This window comes from Mercurialis annua, linkage group LG7, assembly GCF_937616625.2.
Source record: "Mercurialis annua linkage group LG7, ddMerAnnu1.2, whole genome shotgun sequence".
In the NCBI taxonomy this organism is placed as follows: Eukaryota; Viridiplantae; Streptophyta; class Magnoliopsida; order Malpighiales; family Euphorbiaceae; genus Mercurialis; species Mercurialis annua.
This window is the reverse complement of record NC_065576.1, coordinates 8,827,010-8,842,547: the sequence shown is the minus strand read 5'-3', so window position 1 is coordinate 8,842,547 and position 15,538 is coordinate 8,827,010. Positions and strand designations below refer to the sequence as shown.

Here is a 15,538-nt window from a genome sequence, read left to right as displayed (position 1 = left end):
TAAATACACAACTACAACTTATACACAAATCTTTGCTCAAAACTCAATACTGACTTTAGCATCGGAGAGTTAATCGGACAACTACCGTCCGGTTAGTCTTTACCATGTTTTGCATGTCATATAACCGGATCAGAAGACAGACTCTGTCAATTAGAATTAGGAGAGTTTTCTAATAGTTAAAGTAAAGAATGTATGTAGATAATTTTAATCTACACGTAAGTGTTAGTTATTGATTAGGATTGTAAAATATTTTTAATTTAAATTTTATAAATTATGTAGAAGGTATTTTTGTCCATAAAACGGAAGTGTTCTCCGCTAATACACTTTTATATATGTTATAAATTGTTTTTCAAAATATAAACACTCAATTATCACTAAAATAATTAAATATTATATTTACCATCATTAATTATAGTAGAATGCATTGAAATAAAAATAAAAATTATTAAATGTACAATTTACTCATAATTTTTTTTATCGAGTATCCCTTTTGATATCGTTGGATTCGTAGACTCGATTGACCAACATCCAAATTTGACAGAAGGATTAAATCGTTAATAAAAATAAAAATAAGAGACCAATATTATTTGATTTTTAAATATGAGGTATTAAAATAAGAATTATAATAAATGTGGAGGTCTTATAGTAATTTGATCATTATTTTATAATTGCTCCAAAAATCACAAACTTTCGCGTGTTTTTGGTATTTGACACGAACTTTAATTTTGGCATATAAAAACACGAACTATCAATTTTTTGCATATATAACACGAGCATCGTTTTTGATATAAAACGACACCGTTTTTGACCTAAAACGGCAACGTTTTATACCTAAAACGACACCGTTTTTCACCTAAAACGGAAACTTGATCATATATGCAAAAAAATGGATAGTTCGTGTATTTATATTCCAAAATTAAAAGTTCGTGTCAAATACCAAAAACACGCGAAAGTTGGTGATTTTTTTTGTACATTTAACCCTTATTTTATCGTTGTCTAGCAACTTACCAAGGATCAGGAACATAATTAGATAAAATAAAGATTAAAATGAATCACAACACGAAAGGGGTGGTGGCGCAGTTGGCTAGCGCGTAGGTCTCATAGCTTCTGAGTTATCCTGAGGTCGAGAGTTCGAGCCTCTCTCACCCCAATTTTATTTTTTGTATCTTTTTAAAATCCTAATTAAAACAGTGACGCAATTCTGATGAGAAGAGTTGAAACAACACCGACACTAATTATAACAGCCATATCAATATCACCGCCAGCAAACCATTATTCCATGCTCTTTTGCATCGTAAACAAAAAACACTATTTCATTTAAAATTAATTATTATTATTTTTATGAGTTTAGATTCGATTCTTTTTTAATTTTAAAAATGTCATTTTTCTCCTCATATTTTATTTATCTTTAATTGAAACTCCATTTATAAAGGGATCCAAAAAAAAGTTATATAATTATGAAAATTAAGGGGTAAATAATAAAATTGAAAACAATTTAATCACTATTATGTCCATAAATTTATATTTTAATTTATTATTATAAAAAATTAATTTTATTCATTTAATTTTTAAGCATAACAATATTTTAGTTGCTTCATGAATCTAAAAAAGAAAATATGCACAATAATTGGGTGTTGAAGAAGACGAGGGAAGCATTTAGGCACATGGAAAGGGGCCCAAATATTGAAAGTAACTTTATTTTGATTGAAAGAAAGTAGTGTTATTTGATTTAGTGCATGACTTTTAGCATCCCATTTCACATTTGCTTCATGTGCATACCTTCACGAGTGATTATTTTACGTAATTGCTTGTAATATTATTTATACAATAAATTAATAAAATATTTAAAATATTCAATTTAACTATACAAGTGATTTTAGTGTATTTTTTAAACTTTTAATTTTTTTGTATAAGTAATATAATACAATATTACAATATTACATATGTTGAAGAGTATGAAAAAATGATTAGTTTTATTCTGAAATTTCCCTAAAATTCTGCAGAGATTCTAAAGAGTATTTTGAACAAAAAAATCTAAGCAGAGTTCCTAGCTTATTGCGAATGTGACTTGATTTTTTTGATTATTTTAGTACATTAAGATTCATGGAACTCTGTTTTTATTGAACAAAAGCACAAACAATCACCCAATACATTATTGCCTCTAAACTTTGTATATAAATAATATTAGCTCTAGATTTTGAAGTGTGTTTTTTTGCCGGAATGATAAGATTTTCATTGGAAATCAACTATGAAAGTCTCGAATCAAGCCAAACCAATTGGGCTAGATAATTATTTCAAAATAAAGGATCTCTAAGGGTTTTGTTGACTACAATGTCAGCCACCCAATGACAATTTCTTTTAACGAAATTAAACTTCCTATAACCATGCTTACCATAAAAAAACCTACTGTCTTAAATGATAACCTCACAATCCATTTACAGAGGAGAAGTGAAATTCATAACCTCGATAATGGCCTTAGCATCGCCTTCAAATAGACTGAAAATATTGAACTACGTGGCTCTAGACATTAAACAAAATACGACTTCTGAAGCAAGGATTGGAAGCCGTCACATCAAAAGCACTATTTGTCTATAAAGGGAAAATATCAACGAAGTCATTCAAAACTGAGTGAGTCTACATAATTGTTTAAGAAAATTAATAAAAACCATATCGCATGTAATATATTTATTATGCAGCCAGACAACTGATCCAGATAAAACCCTAATCCTCAATTTCCTAATAGACAAACTATAATATGAATCAAAATACACACTCCATAGTTTAATACATAATATATACCATAACAATGTTATTGAATCACAATTCTGTATTCGATATATGGACCGTGAACCATGTTATGGACGCCTCAGGGTTACACGTTAAGTCTAGGTCGTGACCTATCCATCGTCATTTGACTTATTCTTAACTCTATATTAATCACATGCTTATTCTAATATATCAGTATTGGTGATCACGCAGCCCTATTACCACTCGGTAGGAAGCTTGTTCCAATGGATTTATATCAGTTTCAAATCAATACATGCAGATGCAGTGCATTTTAAATAACATTTGTAGTTTTAAAACATTACATCATCAATACTCGAAAGTGAAATGCAAACTCACAAAAACGATATTCCCAAAAACAAAACTTGCAAATTCCACAATACACGTTACTCGTCTGGTCTGGTAGTTCGCTGGTCCGTCGGATCTAGTTAGAATTCAATTGTTAAACACAATTCAAAATAAAAATTCTAATTTTAAAGAGTAGACTTTATAAAGAAAACATAACATATACACTAATCCCGACTTAGAACAGATTGTTCTCGGTTTAAACTTATAGTCCTCTTTCCATTGACCACTTTGATTAATCCATAGTTTAATTAAAATGTCACATCGTTTTAATACCGACTATCTTTATATGTCTATGTTCTTTTTGACCTTTTGAACTCCCTAGTTCAAATTTAAAAGTTCGTTGCATCAACAATCGAGGGTACTACTCGAAACGGGACGAAAACGTCCAAACACAGTCAAGACGGTGTCGTTGTGCATTGATTTAGGGAATTTTTAATATGCTAGCATATTAAAATTGCTAATACTCCGTTTTGATTTTAATATGCTAGCATTGATTTTGTGTTCTTTTTTTAATTATTGTTTCCCACATGAAATAGTTAAGCATCATGAGCCAAAACACAGCCACCGACACACAACATTTGGGGTATGAATTTGAAGTAATAAATTCAGCAGAATCTCAAGGCTTCTGATGTAGCAACATTTAACAATATATGCCTCTTTAACAATTGTTTTAGCAAATCTCATTTAGTTTCATGTTCCCACCTCGGGAAACTGATTTAAAATATGTTTTTCACTTAAGACTTTGACGAATCTCAATAAAGTTTCAACCAATGTTCTTAAATTAAATTAGATAGCAGATCGAACCGATTTTATCAAGAGTTTATAGTTTGATTAGTTTAACCGGATTAACTCAAATTTTTTAATTTAAATAATTAATATAATTTTAATAATTGTAAATTATTAAAATTAAGAAATATAAAATATTATAAATAAAAATAATTATTAAATTTTATGATTTGAAAAATAATTATAAATAATTACTATTTAGTTAAAAATTAGAATATAATGTGTGAGAGAGTGTGTATTTGAATCTCATATTCTAAGAAATTCAAAAAAATTTGGAGGCACTAGCACGAGCGAAATGGTTGAAAATTATAATGTTTGAATGAGAGTAAAACGACTTAAAATCCCAGGAGTGTGTGTGAGATAGAAAGAAATTCAACAAAAAATTCCATAGATATTTATAGTTAATAAGAAAATTAAATTTTAAAATCATATTATATTTAATTAGTTGTTTTCTATCAAAATTATCATATTGTGTTAAATCTAATTTACTCATAGATATTCACATTGTTTCTCTCGTGTCATCAATGAACGTTAGTATAAGTTTTTCCATTCAAACGTAATTATTATTTATGTCTTACTTTTTTTGAATTGTTTATAAATTTAATGAATTTGACAACAATAATATGATATAAAACTTTTATTTTATTGAATTCATATAAAATAAAACATTCAGAAACCAATTTCAGTAGTTATTGAAGTTGCAATCAATAAAAGTAAAATAATTATTTTTTATTATTTAAACTTTACAATAGTAAGTTTAAAATAAAATATAAAAATGTTACATATTAAATATGTATATATAAGATAAGAAAAATATTCAGTTTCCTATATTTAAAATATATGCAGATTAAGAAGATATTTCTCAATGTCTATAAAATTCTTCCTCTTTTAAAAATATATTACATGACGCACACTTTAAAAAAATTACAAAATTTAGCAAAATGTATAAACATTTAATTTTCTCTAAGTACAATAATTAAAAGTAAATATATTTTTATTTTGTTAATTATATTTTTTCTTTTTAGGAAAAAGAATTAATAATAATTTTTATTTAGTTTATTAATACTAAAATGATGAATTAAATTGTTAAAGTAAGGCAAATTTATCCTAAGATCTCTGTATTTTTCATTTTTCAATACTCTATTTTTGTACATTTTTGTTTCTCTACTTGGTTTTTTATTTTTAATAATAATTTATGAACTCTTATTTTTTTTATTTGGTCATATATTTTTAAAAATATTTTTATTTGGTCCCTATATCAATGGAGAGTGCATTGCACTTCCGCATTTATGTTAATAAAATGATTTTATAAATTTGTTTTTAAAAATACAGAGACGAAGTAAAATAATAATAAAAGATATAAATACTTTAAGATAAGTTTTGTCTTAAAATAATTTAATTTTAAACAGCTTGCCTCTTTATTATAAATGAAAGGAGTCAGTATAATTTTTTTTGATACTATTTCCAATTATGTATCATTTTAAAGTGTTTGCAACCATTAGAATTCATTTTATTATAAAAAGATTGACAGGATTTTTTTTATTTTAGATAGACCTATTTTAAGTTAGTTGTTAGCGTCTAGCGGAAGTTACCTATAATTGTATTTTTAAAACGCGTAAAATGTAAATCGGAGGTGAGAGATGCGGAAAAAAAAAATAGAGAACTCCTAATCGTTGCGAAAAAGAAATGAGTAAAATTCAGGCATTAGCTACACTTGAATACTCTTTTGTATTTCTACTATAGTTTCTATTTACGTAGTTACTTATATAAAATGATTAGATTCAATTTGAGATATTTATTTTTGAAATTCTTTTGGAAGTTCAGTATAAGAATCCATTCCGTAATATGTGATTGTTTCTAAAGAATATTCACGGTCCCATGATCGGACGAAGCAGCTTAGCAGTGCCGAAGCAGCTTAGCAGTGCCGAAGCAGCCATGATTGTGGGACCTCCAACCTAGGATTCCCAAATTTTGGGTCCCACATATATCAAGATTTTATATAATTTCTTCAATTTTTCTGTCCGACGGTGATCTAAATTTCATTATTAATAATAAAAAGGGAAAAGGGTCATTCATGCCCCTAAAATTTAGGGTTTGGATCAAGTAAGCCTCAACGTCCGAAAAGGTTCATCCATGCCCCCAACGTTTATAAAAATAGACAATCAAGCCCCTCAGTTTAATGCTGTTTCATTGCTCCTAAAACTCCGTTAGTGTGGTCCTACGTGGCAAAGATAAAAGGATCATTTGTGCTCCTAAGGTTTGGATTCGGGATCAAATGAGCCCTTAATGTTTGAAAAAGGTTCACTTATGCCCCCAACGTTTGAAAAGGTTCACTTATGCCCTCAACATTTGAAAAATGAACAGTTAGGCCATCAGTTTAACACTGCCTCATTGCTTCCCATTCGTTAGTGTAATCCTACGTGGCTAATTTTTACCGTTAAATTTTTCTCTATGGTGACGGTCTTTCTCCCAGCAACAATACTTCGTCGTTGCAAATTAATTTTATTACATGACCGAGCTAAACCGATAAACTATCCTTCTCCAACAATCGAATAAAGAATTCTTTTCATTAATCGGTATCTTATTTGATGAAACTTGCAATGTCAGACGGAAAAAAAAAATGGTTGGTGAGGTTGAAGGAGGCAGTGCATGAGATGGAACACCAAATAAAAAAGAATATAATTTTTACCTTTTAGTTAATTTTTTTTATATAATTGTTGGATTTCTAATTTTTGGAGAAATGTAATTGTCGAATCGAAACACATGAAGAAGATGAATAAACTGATTTTTTATGAATTACATTTCATTATTAATTATGTTTAATCGTTTTCAATGATATCAGATAATTATTACCTATTAAATGTTCGATGTCGGTTGTCTATGGTTCGATTAATGGAAAACACTAAAAATTAGACATGTAGGATCACACTAATAGAGTTTGGGAAGTAATGATACAGTGTTAAACTGGAGGGCCTAATTGTTCATTTTTTTCAAACGTTGAGGGCATAAGTGAACCTTTTCAAACGTTAGGGGCATAAATGATTCTTTTTCAAATGTTGAGGGCTCATTTGATCCCGGACCCAAACCTTAGGGACATAAATGATCTTTTTGTCTCTACCACGTAGGATCATACTAACGGAGTCTTAGGAGCAACGGAACAACGTTAAACCGAGGGGCCTCATTGTCCATTTTTACAAACGTTAGAGGCATGGGTGAACTTTTCCGGACGTTGAGGGCTTATTTGATCCAGACCCCAGATCTTAGGGGCATGAATGACCATTTTCCCTAATAAAAATGTATCTTTTTACAGTTTGTTAGTTTGAAAGACCTACAAATTGAAAAAATAATGAACGAAGAATCACTTTACCCCTCAAACTTGGCACAAAGTATCAAAAACGTCCAAATTAGCAAAATAAGATCACTTTTACCCTGAACTTGTCAAAACTGGTACAAAACCCCCCTTCCCCACTCTCACCCAAGAGAGTGAGATACACTCTCCGGTTTTGATGGTGGTTTTTAATAAAAAAAAGTTTAAAATGGTCCTTATTATTTTTAAACATTTTAAATTAATACCTAATAATTTAAAGAAAATAAAAATTAATCCCTATAATTTAAAACTTTATATAACAAATTAAACCACAAATTTCATATATACAACAAATTAACCCTCAAATTTATATTTTTAATAAAAAAATTATTTTTTTTTAAATTTGTTTTAGAAAATTTATAGACCTAGGGGTCTGTTCTTCTTCCTCAAGAACAGACCCCATGGATTTGTTCTGAAGAACAGACGCCAAGACCCTGTGTCTGTTATAAAGAACAGACGACGGCAGTCTGTTCTTCGAAGAACAGACGACGGGGAGCTGCTGCTCCTCCGATTTATAAATTAATAAGGATTTAATGCTAAAAAGTAAATAAATATAGGGATACAAATTTATATTTTTCCAATAAAATCTCAATAAGTAGAATTATTTCGACTCATGAAAGTCAAATATTTTGGTCAACTTATCGCCATCTTGTCTCTCCATTCACACTATTTTGTCAACCTAAAGTAGTATGATGGATACATATAGTCCACCGGATAATTAAAAAAAACTTATTTTATAAGACAATAATTTAAAAAGTATATGAACACAAAATATCATAATAAAAATTAACTTTTTAATTTAATAAAAACAAATATCTTTGAAGAATACTCTTTTCGGGATATAATATTTGCCATATTTGACTATTTCACATAAATTAAAAAACTAATAAATATATCTTAATTTATATGTATTTTTATTAAATTGTCCATATTAATTAACACTAGTTTTATGTTTAACTATTTTTTAATTTTATTAAATTATTTATTATTATAAATAAATTTAAAAAAATAGCAGTTAATATTTTCTTAAAACTCTAGTGTGGCAAATATTATGGATCAAAAACAATTCTCAAAAGCGACAAATATTATACATCGAAAAAAATGTATGTTAACACAATTCAAATTAGTCACTCTAAATTAGTCAGATTTTATTTAAAAAGCCCTTATCTCTTTTTATCTCAAACTCCTTTCAATCTCAAAATTTTCTTCCTGTGCACATTTCATGGGAAGAGATTTTTTTGGCCATTTTTGGCAAAATTCACCTCCCCAGCCTTTAAATTATTCTGTTTTTAATAAATAAATAGTATGCATTTATTTATGTTTTAGCTTTTTTATTCTCTTCTGCTATATGGTATCATCTACCTTATATATATATATTTTTATTCATCCTAAATAGGTTGTTTTTCTTCAAATACAAAGCTTTATAAGGTATTTATTCTTGGTTTTTACATGAGATCTTAATATTTATACGAGTTTATGCATTCTTCGAAACCGCTTGAACAAGTGTGCCGGTAAATTTTTCGAGGAGTAGAAGATACCCGCATACATTGATGAAAACAATTAACTAAGCAACAAAAGATTTAACACTAACCAATCAAATAACAACTAAAAGCAATATTTCGGGGAGTAGATGATACCCATGGACATTGAAGAAAAAGGCTCTTCCCGTCCATTTAGTCGACTTAAACGAGTTTAATCAAATAGTTAAAAGCGTCTAGAAGCTGCTAAATCATGCCAAAACACAAAACTCAAGTAAGTGGGTCAAATAGTTTCATGACAAGCAGTTTGTGTGTTTTGCCTATGTTATAAGTGAATTAATTCATTGGCAATCATATAACAATCTAGAATACTCCTACCCTTCAAAAAAGTGTGTAGACTTTCTGAAACATTAAGAGAGAGTAAAGGAGATAAACGTAACAACAAAGCTTTAGATAAAAGGTTGTATAAACAATTCTCCAAGTTAATAGGACGGAAATTCTTGGTATTAAAAGAACCAGTCACCTTAGTAATCAACACCATGAATGAAGAATTAATTCCCTTTAGTAAAGAACACTACTGGAAAACAATAGATTAGCGACGGATATTGGCGACGGACACCAAATGCGTCGCTAATCATCAACATTTGTGACAGATTTGGCGACGGACATAGTATCCGTCGCAAAATGAAGCTAGCGACTGAAATCCATCCCTAGTCCATCACAAACTTAGCGGGAACATGGAGGGAAAGAATGGCGCTAGTTTTTTAGTGAAATTTAGCGACATATTTTGAGATCCGACGAAGTTATTATCTAATCCAATTAACTAAATTAAACAATAAACTAATAAAATTGTTATCTAATCTAAATTATGTTAAATACATAAATAAACTAATTAGCTTATTAACAATTAAACAACTTATAATATAATCATCAAATTAACCTAATTTAATCAACTAATAATTATAAAAATAATTAACAAGCTACTTTATTCAACTAATTAAACAATTAAATAAATTTACTTTTTACATAATTAAATAACTTATTAACTAAAAAATTTAAGTGTACATAAAAAATATTCAAATATCAAACTAACAATTAATCTAATTTAAATTAACAAATATTAAATAACTCTTTAAAAAAATATAATTTTACTAAAATCAATATATTTTATTATAACAATTCAACCTAATTCTAATATAATGTTTAAAACATAAAATTAACCATTACATTAACCTAAAACACAAAATTAACCCGAAGACTAAAATAACCTAATTTATAATTAACCTATAATTAATATAATAATTAACTTAAACATTATAATTTAACTTAATGAATCATCAAATTAATGAAAATGTCCCTAAAATTTAACAAAAAAGGTAGCGGAGCGGAGGCAGCGGAACTAGCAGAGGCTGTTTTTAAATTAATTTAATTTATATTAGTTTATATTTATAACTAAAATTATATATAAAAAAATAAAAACAAACAACTTACCTCGTCGGCGTAGCAGTACCGAACGACGGAAGAACTGCAGTTGGCAGCGGGGATGGAGAGGAAGGAAAACAGCGGCGGAGAGGGGGGAAGGGAAAATGGCGGGGGGGGGGGGGGGAGGGAAAATGGCGGAGGAGGGGGGGGGGGGGGGGAAGGGAAACGGCGGAGAGGTTAAGAGAAAGAAGAAAACGGCGGGAAAGAGGTCCAGAGAAAAAGGTAGGGCTGGTTAGTCAATAACTTAATCTCACCTTTAGCGACGGACAATTCAATTCGTCGCTAAAGGCGAGATTAAGTTAAACGGGGGAAAAATCCAATGACTTCAAAAGAATTGAACAAAGAGTCGTATGAGGTGAAAATCTCATGTACGGTTCTGTAAAGTGGCAGTAAGGATGATTTATCTGTCAACTTTTCCACTATCACGGCTATATAGTTAGCGACGGATTGTCCAATCCATCGCAAAAATTCATCGCTAACTAAATAGCTAAAACGCACCCTTTAACTAAATTTGTCCATTAGCGACGAATATTTTAATTCGTTGCAAATTTGATCCGAAAAATTTTGGCGCCTGGTATTCCCTCCAATTTAATATCCTCTAACATAAAGAAATAATATATTTAATATAAAATGAGAGTGTAAAATTAAAATTGTAAATAATAATTATTAATTTGTTTAAATAATAAATGTAGAACATTTTTCGAGTTAGATTAATTACAACAGAAAAAATATATTTAAATGTTGTAATTCTTTTTACCTACACTAAAATCATATTTTGTTCATAGTAGATGTTGAAAGAAAGAAAATCTACACTCTAATTGATTTAATTTCATGATATGAACTCATATGGTGAATTTTCTTTTAATATTAATAGAAGAAAGAATAATGACAAATAAATGACCAATGAAGTTATTCTTCCATACCTATTTTTACTATCACAAGTTAAAGATGTGATTGGACTATAATATAATTTTGTCCTATATAATAATATAAATGATTAATACTAATAAATTAACAAAACATTATTAGCATATATATTGAATAAAAGATCCATTCGGTTCATAAATTTATAATTCGAGATCATATATCCTACTCTCTATTAATTTGATCAACTAAAGATAATATTTTATGGGGTTAATACATTATAAAATCATAACTTTTACAACAACTTTTAAAAATAAATAAACTTCAAAACGTGTCAATCACAGGAACTACATTTTATTTATTTTTCAATTTCATTATGAACATATTTTTCGGTAAAAATTTGCTGAATTGGACACCCTATGGAGATGTCACGTGTCATGCCACGTCAGCAAAAATATCACTAAAAATCGCCGATGTTATTTTTAAAAATAAATGAAAGGTGTGATTGACACGTTTTAAATTTCATGTTATTCTTGAAATTTGGTGCAAAGGTCATGATTTTATTATATAATTAATTTTATTATATATTTTTAGAATAATTAAGTACGGTTGCACAATATGAACCATTTCATGACTCGAAAAGATCCAATTTATTCTTAATTAACTTCAAAATTAATATTACTCCCTCCGTCCCACTCTAATTGATAAAATATGAAGTTTTTGGTGTCCCATTCCAATTAACAAAACTAACATAACTATAATTTTATTCTTTAATTTTTCATCTTTACCCTCATTTAAAACCATGTCTTTTATGTAAAATTATGAGTATTTAATGAAAATTTGACTAATATACTAATAGCATTAATTAGCTCCACTATCAATATAAGGGTATATAAATAATTTTCTATATCATTTATTAGTTTGTCTTGGTTATTGAAATATAGTTATTTTGTCAATTAGAGTGAGACGGAGGGAGTATTATTTATAATTAACCTAAAAATAATATTGTCATTAACTAGTCAATATGACTGAAAATGAGTTATTTAATCTCGAGTTATAAATTTAACCAATTAATCCTTTGCTCATATATTATTGCGAGAAAGCATTAAAAAACCGCGTTATTTATTATAAGCCCTACTTGCTCCATGTGACCCATCTCATCTCATCTTCTCTACTACTTTCTCATTCAAAAACTCCATTCTTTCATGCTCTCTCCCACTCTCTAAATTTAACAAAGATTTGATTGGATCCAACATTTATAAATCCCTCTAATCAAGCTCCACATTTCATAAAAATGGCTCCACTATCCTCTTCAAGTAAGCTACTCTTGCTGTATCTTGTCTTATTTCTGCTTAGTTTTCTTCTTTTTTCCTCTGCTTCTTCAGATTCTTCCTCTCTTCAAAGCAAACATTTTCTAGGTTCAAGGAGATTCTTAGAAGTAAATGAAGAAGATGAAGTCCAATCACCATCACCCAAGAAGAAAATTTCCAATCTTTTAACTACCAAGAACCAAACCAAGCTTACCAAACCCAATCTTTCTGCTAAAAACCAAACCATCAAGCTTATTAAGGATACTAATTCATTACTCAAGACCAACAAAACCAAACTTTCTTCAAACTCAACCAAATTTGAACTCAAAAAACTCAACTCTACTTCTCATCAGCTTATCAAAAAGCTTAACTCCACTTCGAAATCTAATAACTCAGCCAGCAAATCCATCAAGAAAATGTCAGATCTACTCAAATCACCCTCACCCAGCAACAAAACAACCAAACCAATCTCCAACAAAGATACCCTAATCCTTAAAAACACTCAATTGTCTGAATCTCAAACCAAGAACCAGAAAACCAATGAGAAAAAACCCGATACCAATACGAAAACGCCACCGAAATCAACGAAACGGATTGATCCCGACATGGAAGATGACTTGGTAGCTGAGTTTAGGGATCTCCCATCGAAATTCCAGCAATCTTTAATACCTGATCTTGAGAGAATCTCAATAACTTCTCAAAAATACCTTACAAAAGCTAACAAAGAAATGACCAGAGGCTTTAAACCAATAGTTGGTACTAAATATGCATCCATTACAGCCACTGTTGTGTCCTTTGCTTTCATTACAATCCCACTTCTTTTAGTTTCTTTAGTATTTAACAGAATCAAAGCCTATTTTTCTGTCCAAAAGATTGTCATTTTTATCCAAGTTTACCTCTCAATTTACTTCTCAATACTGTGTGTTTCTTCACTGGTTACTGGGCTTGAGCCATTGAAGTTTTTCTATGCTACTTCACAGTCTACTTATGTTTGTTTAATGGTTTTGCAAACTTTAGGGTATGTTTTGTATCTTTTGTTGCTTTTGATGTATTTTATTCTTGTTTTCTCTACTGAATCTGGGCTGGGCTCTAAGTTGTTGGGCTTGGGCCAGATTGTTGTGGGCTTTGCTGTTGGGCTTCATTTCTACGTGGCGGTTTTCCATAGGGTGGTTTTGCATCAACCTCCTAAGACTAATTGGAAGGTTCATGGGATTTATGCCACTTGTTTTCTTGTGATTTGTTTGCTTTCTAAATTTGATAGGAGAAAGAAAGCTTACTTGGAAGAGGGTGGTGAAGAAGGGAAAAAGAATTAGTGTAATTTTTGTTTTTTTTTTTGTTTTTTGGACGGAATTTACCATAATGCCATTGGCAAAGGAACAATGGTTGATTATTTTAGAATCCAGGAAAGCTTAGTAGAGAATTTTTTTTTTTCAAGTGTATTCAAATTTATAGTCATTGTATGTCATCAAGATTAAAAATATGGAAAATTACAAAAATAAAATAAAATAGTAATGTTCTATATTCTCTACTTTTTATCTTAATTATTTTTCATGTAATTAGAGAAAGAAAAAATTCACATGTGAACCTCTAATTTATGAGATTGTTTTACCTACATTAATTTCATAAATCCCAATTCACAATTTACTTTAAAAGTAATGTATCATAAATAAATATAGACAAATAATTTCTCTTTCTAGAATAAGTAATTAATCATTTTAACTTTCATACTAACCAAAACATTAGTGGTATTTGCAAATAAAGTCTTATTTTGCACCTCTTTTAGATAGTTAAATATGTTTTTAAATTTGGCATTCCATATTGTGGTTTTTTTGATTTAAAAATATTTTTCTTCATCAAACAATATAATTTGTTTAACCGTTTTTTATAGATAAATGACACCAAATAATATCGTTGAACTGTAAAATATAGAAATTAAAAGATTGGAATATAAAGTGTCCAATTTTAAAAGATGTATTTTAAATAGTTAAAAAGGTAAAAGTTAGTACTTTTTTATACAAACACTCTTTATTTCTATATAGGGTTACTTCCATATAAAATCACTATCTTTACATGTTTTTTCATTTTAATCACGTCCTTTAAAAAGTGGCAAATAAAATCATAGCCTTTCATTTTTTTGCAAATCTATCACGAATGTGAAAATCCGGTGTACGTTTGTTAACTCGACAACTGGAATCAATAAAATAATAGTAAGAAGAATGTATTTTGTGTGTTAATAGGGCATTATTCATATTAAAATATTTATTTGTGAGGAAAAAAACATCAAATTTTACTCATCGGTGATAAATTTGTAAAAAAATGAAAGGTGGTGATTTTATTTAACACTTTTTAAAGGATGTGATTAAAATAAAAAAACGTATAAAGATGGTGATTTTAAAAGATGTATTTTAAATAGTTAAAAAGATAAAAGTTAGTACTTTTTTATACAAACACTCTTTACTGAGAGAGAGAGAGAGAGAGAGAGAGAGAGAGAGAGAGAGAGAGAGAGAGAGAGAGAGAGAGAGAGAGAGAGAGAGAGAGAGAGAGAGAGAGAGAGAGAGAGAGAGAGAGAGAGAGAGAGAGAGAGAGAGAGAGAGAGAGAGAGAGAGAGAGAGAGAGATCTTGACTAAATTTTGCTGGAAGACCAAATTAAATGCATATAAAATTAAAATTTGAAACATATATTAGGAGAAATTCTTAAATAGACTCAGTCCAACACGTCATTCATAGACTAAATCTATCACATTATAACACGTCATTAAAATAATGGCACTATCGTAATATTACTATTCAAAAGTATAAATAAGTAATAAACAAAATTACGATTGTGCTATTATTTTAATGGTGCAAATAAACTAGTTCACAGATGACGTGGTAGACTAAGTCTATCTAAGAATCTCTTCATATATTAGATTATTACTTAAACATCAATAAAAGCTCAATGTCTATATATATAAATATGAATAATTTTTTGGAGGGCTAAACAAATATTAAATAAATTATTTAATTTTGTTGGGGGACCAAATTAACATTTAGTATTTTTAAATTTTTAAAGGGGCCATGTCCTTATGAAGATCCGCCACTATATATATGGATGTATTTTTTAATAGTTTGTTGGATGT

The 15,538-nt window shown here is 29.0% G+C and overlaps 1 protein-coding gene and 1 non-coding gene across 2 annotated transcripts; both read left to right on the top strand.

The window, feature by feature from the left end:
• Positions 1-1,065: 1,065 nt before the first annotated feature.
• TRNAM-CAU (transfer RNA methionine (anticodon CAU)) lies at positions 1,066-1,150 on the top strand. Its single transcript is given in 2 exon segments — positions 1,066-1,103; positions 1,115-1,150. It is a non-coding gene; the product is annotated as a tRNA-Met (tRNA).
• An 11,083-nt stretch (positions 1,151-12,233) lies between these two features.
• On the top strand, positions 12,234-13,947 carry LOC126656615 (uncharacterized). Its single transcript, XM_050351217.2, has one exon. It carries the CDS (start codon positions 12,404-12,406, stop codon positions 13,730-13,732), a length of 1,329 nt encoding a protein of 442 aa, XP_050207174.1. The 5' UTR covers positions 12,234-12,403; the 3' UTR covers positions 13,733-13,947.
• The last annotated feature ends 1,591 nt before the right edge of the window (positions 13,948-15,538 follow it).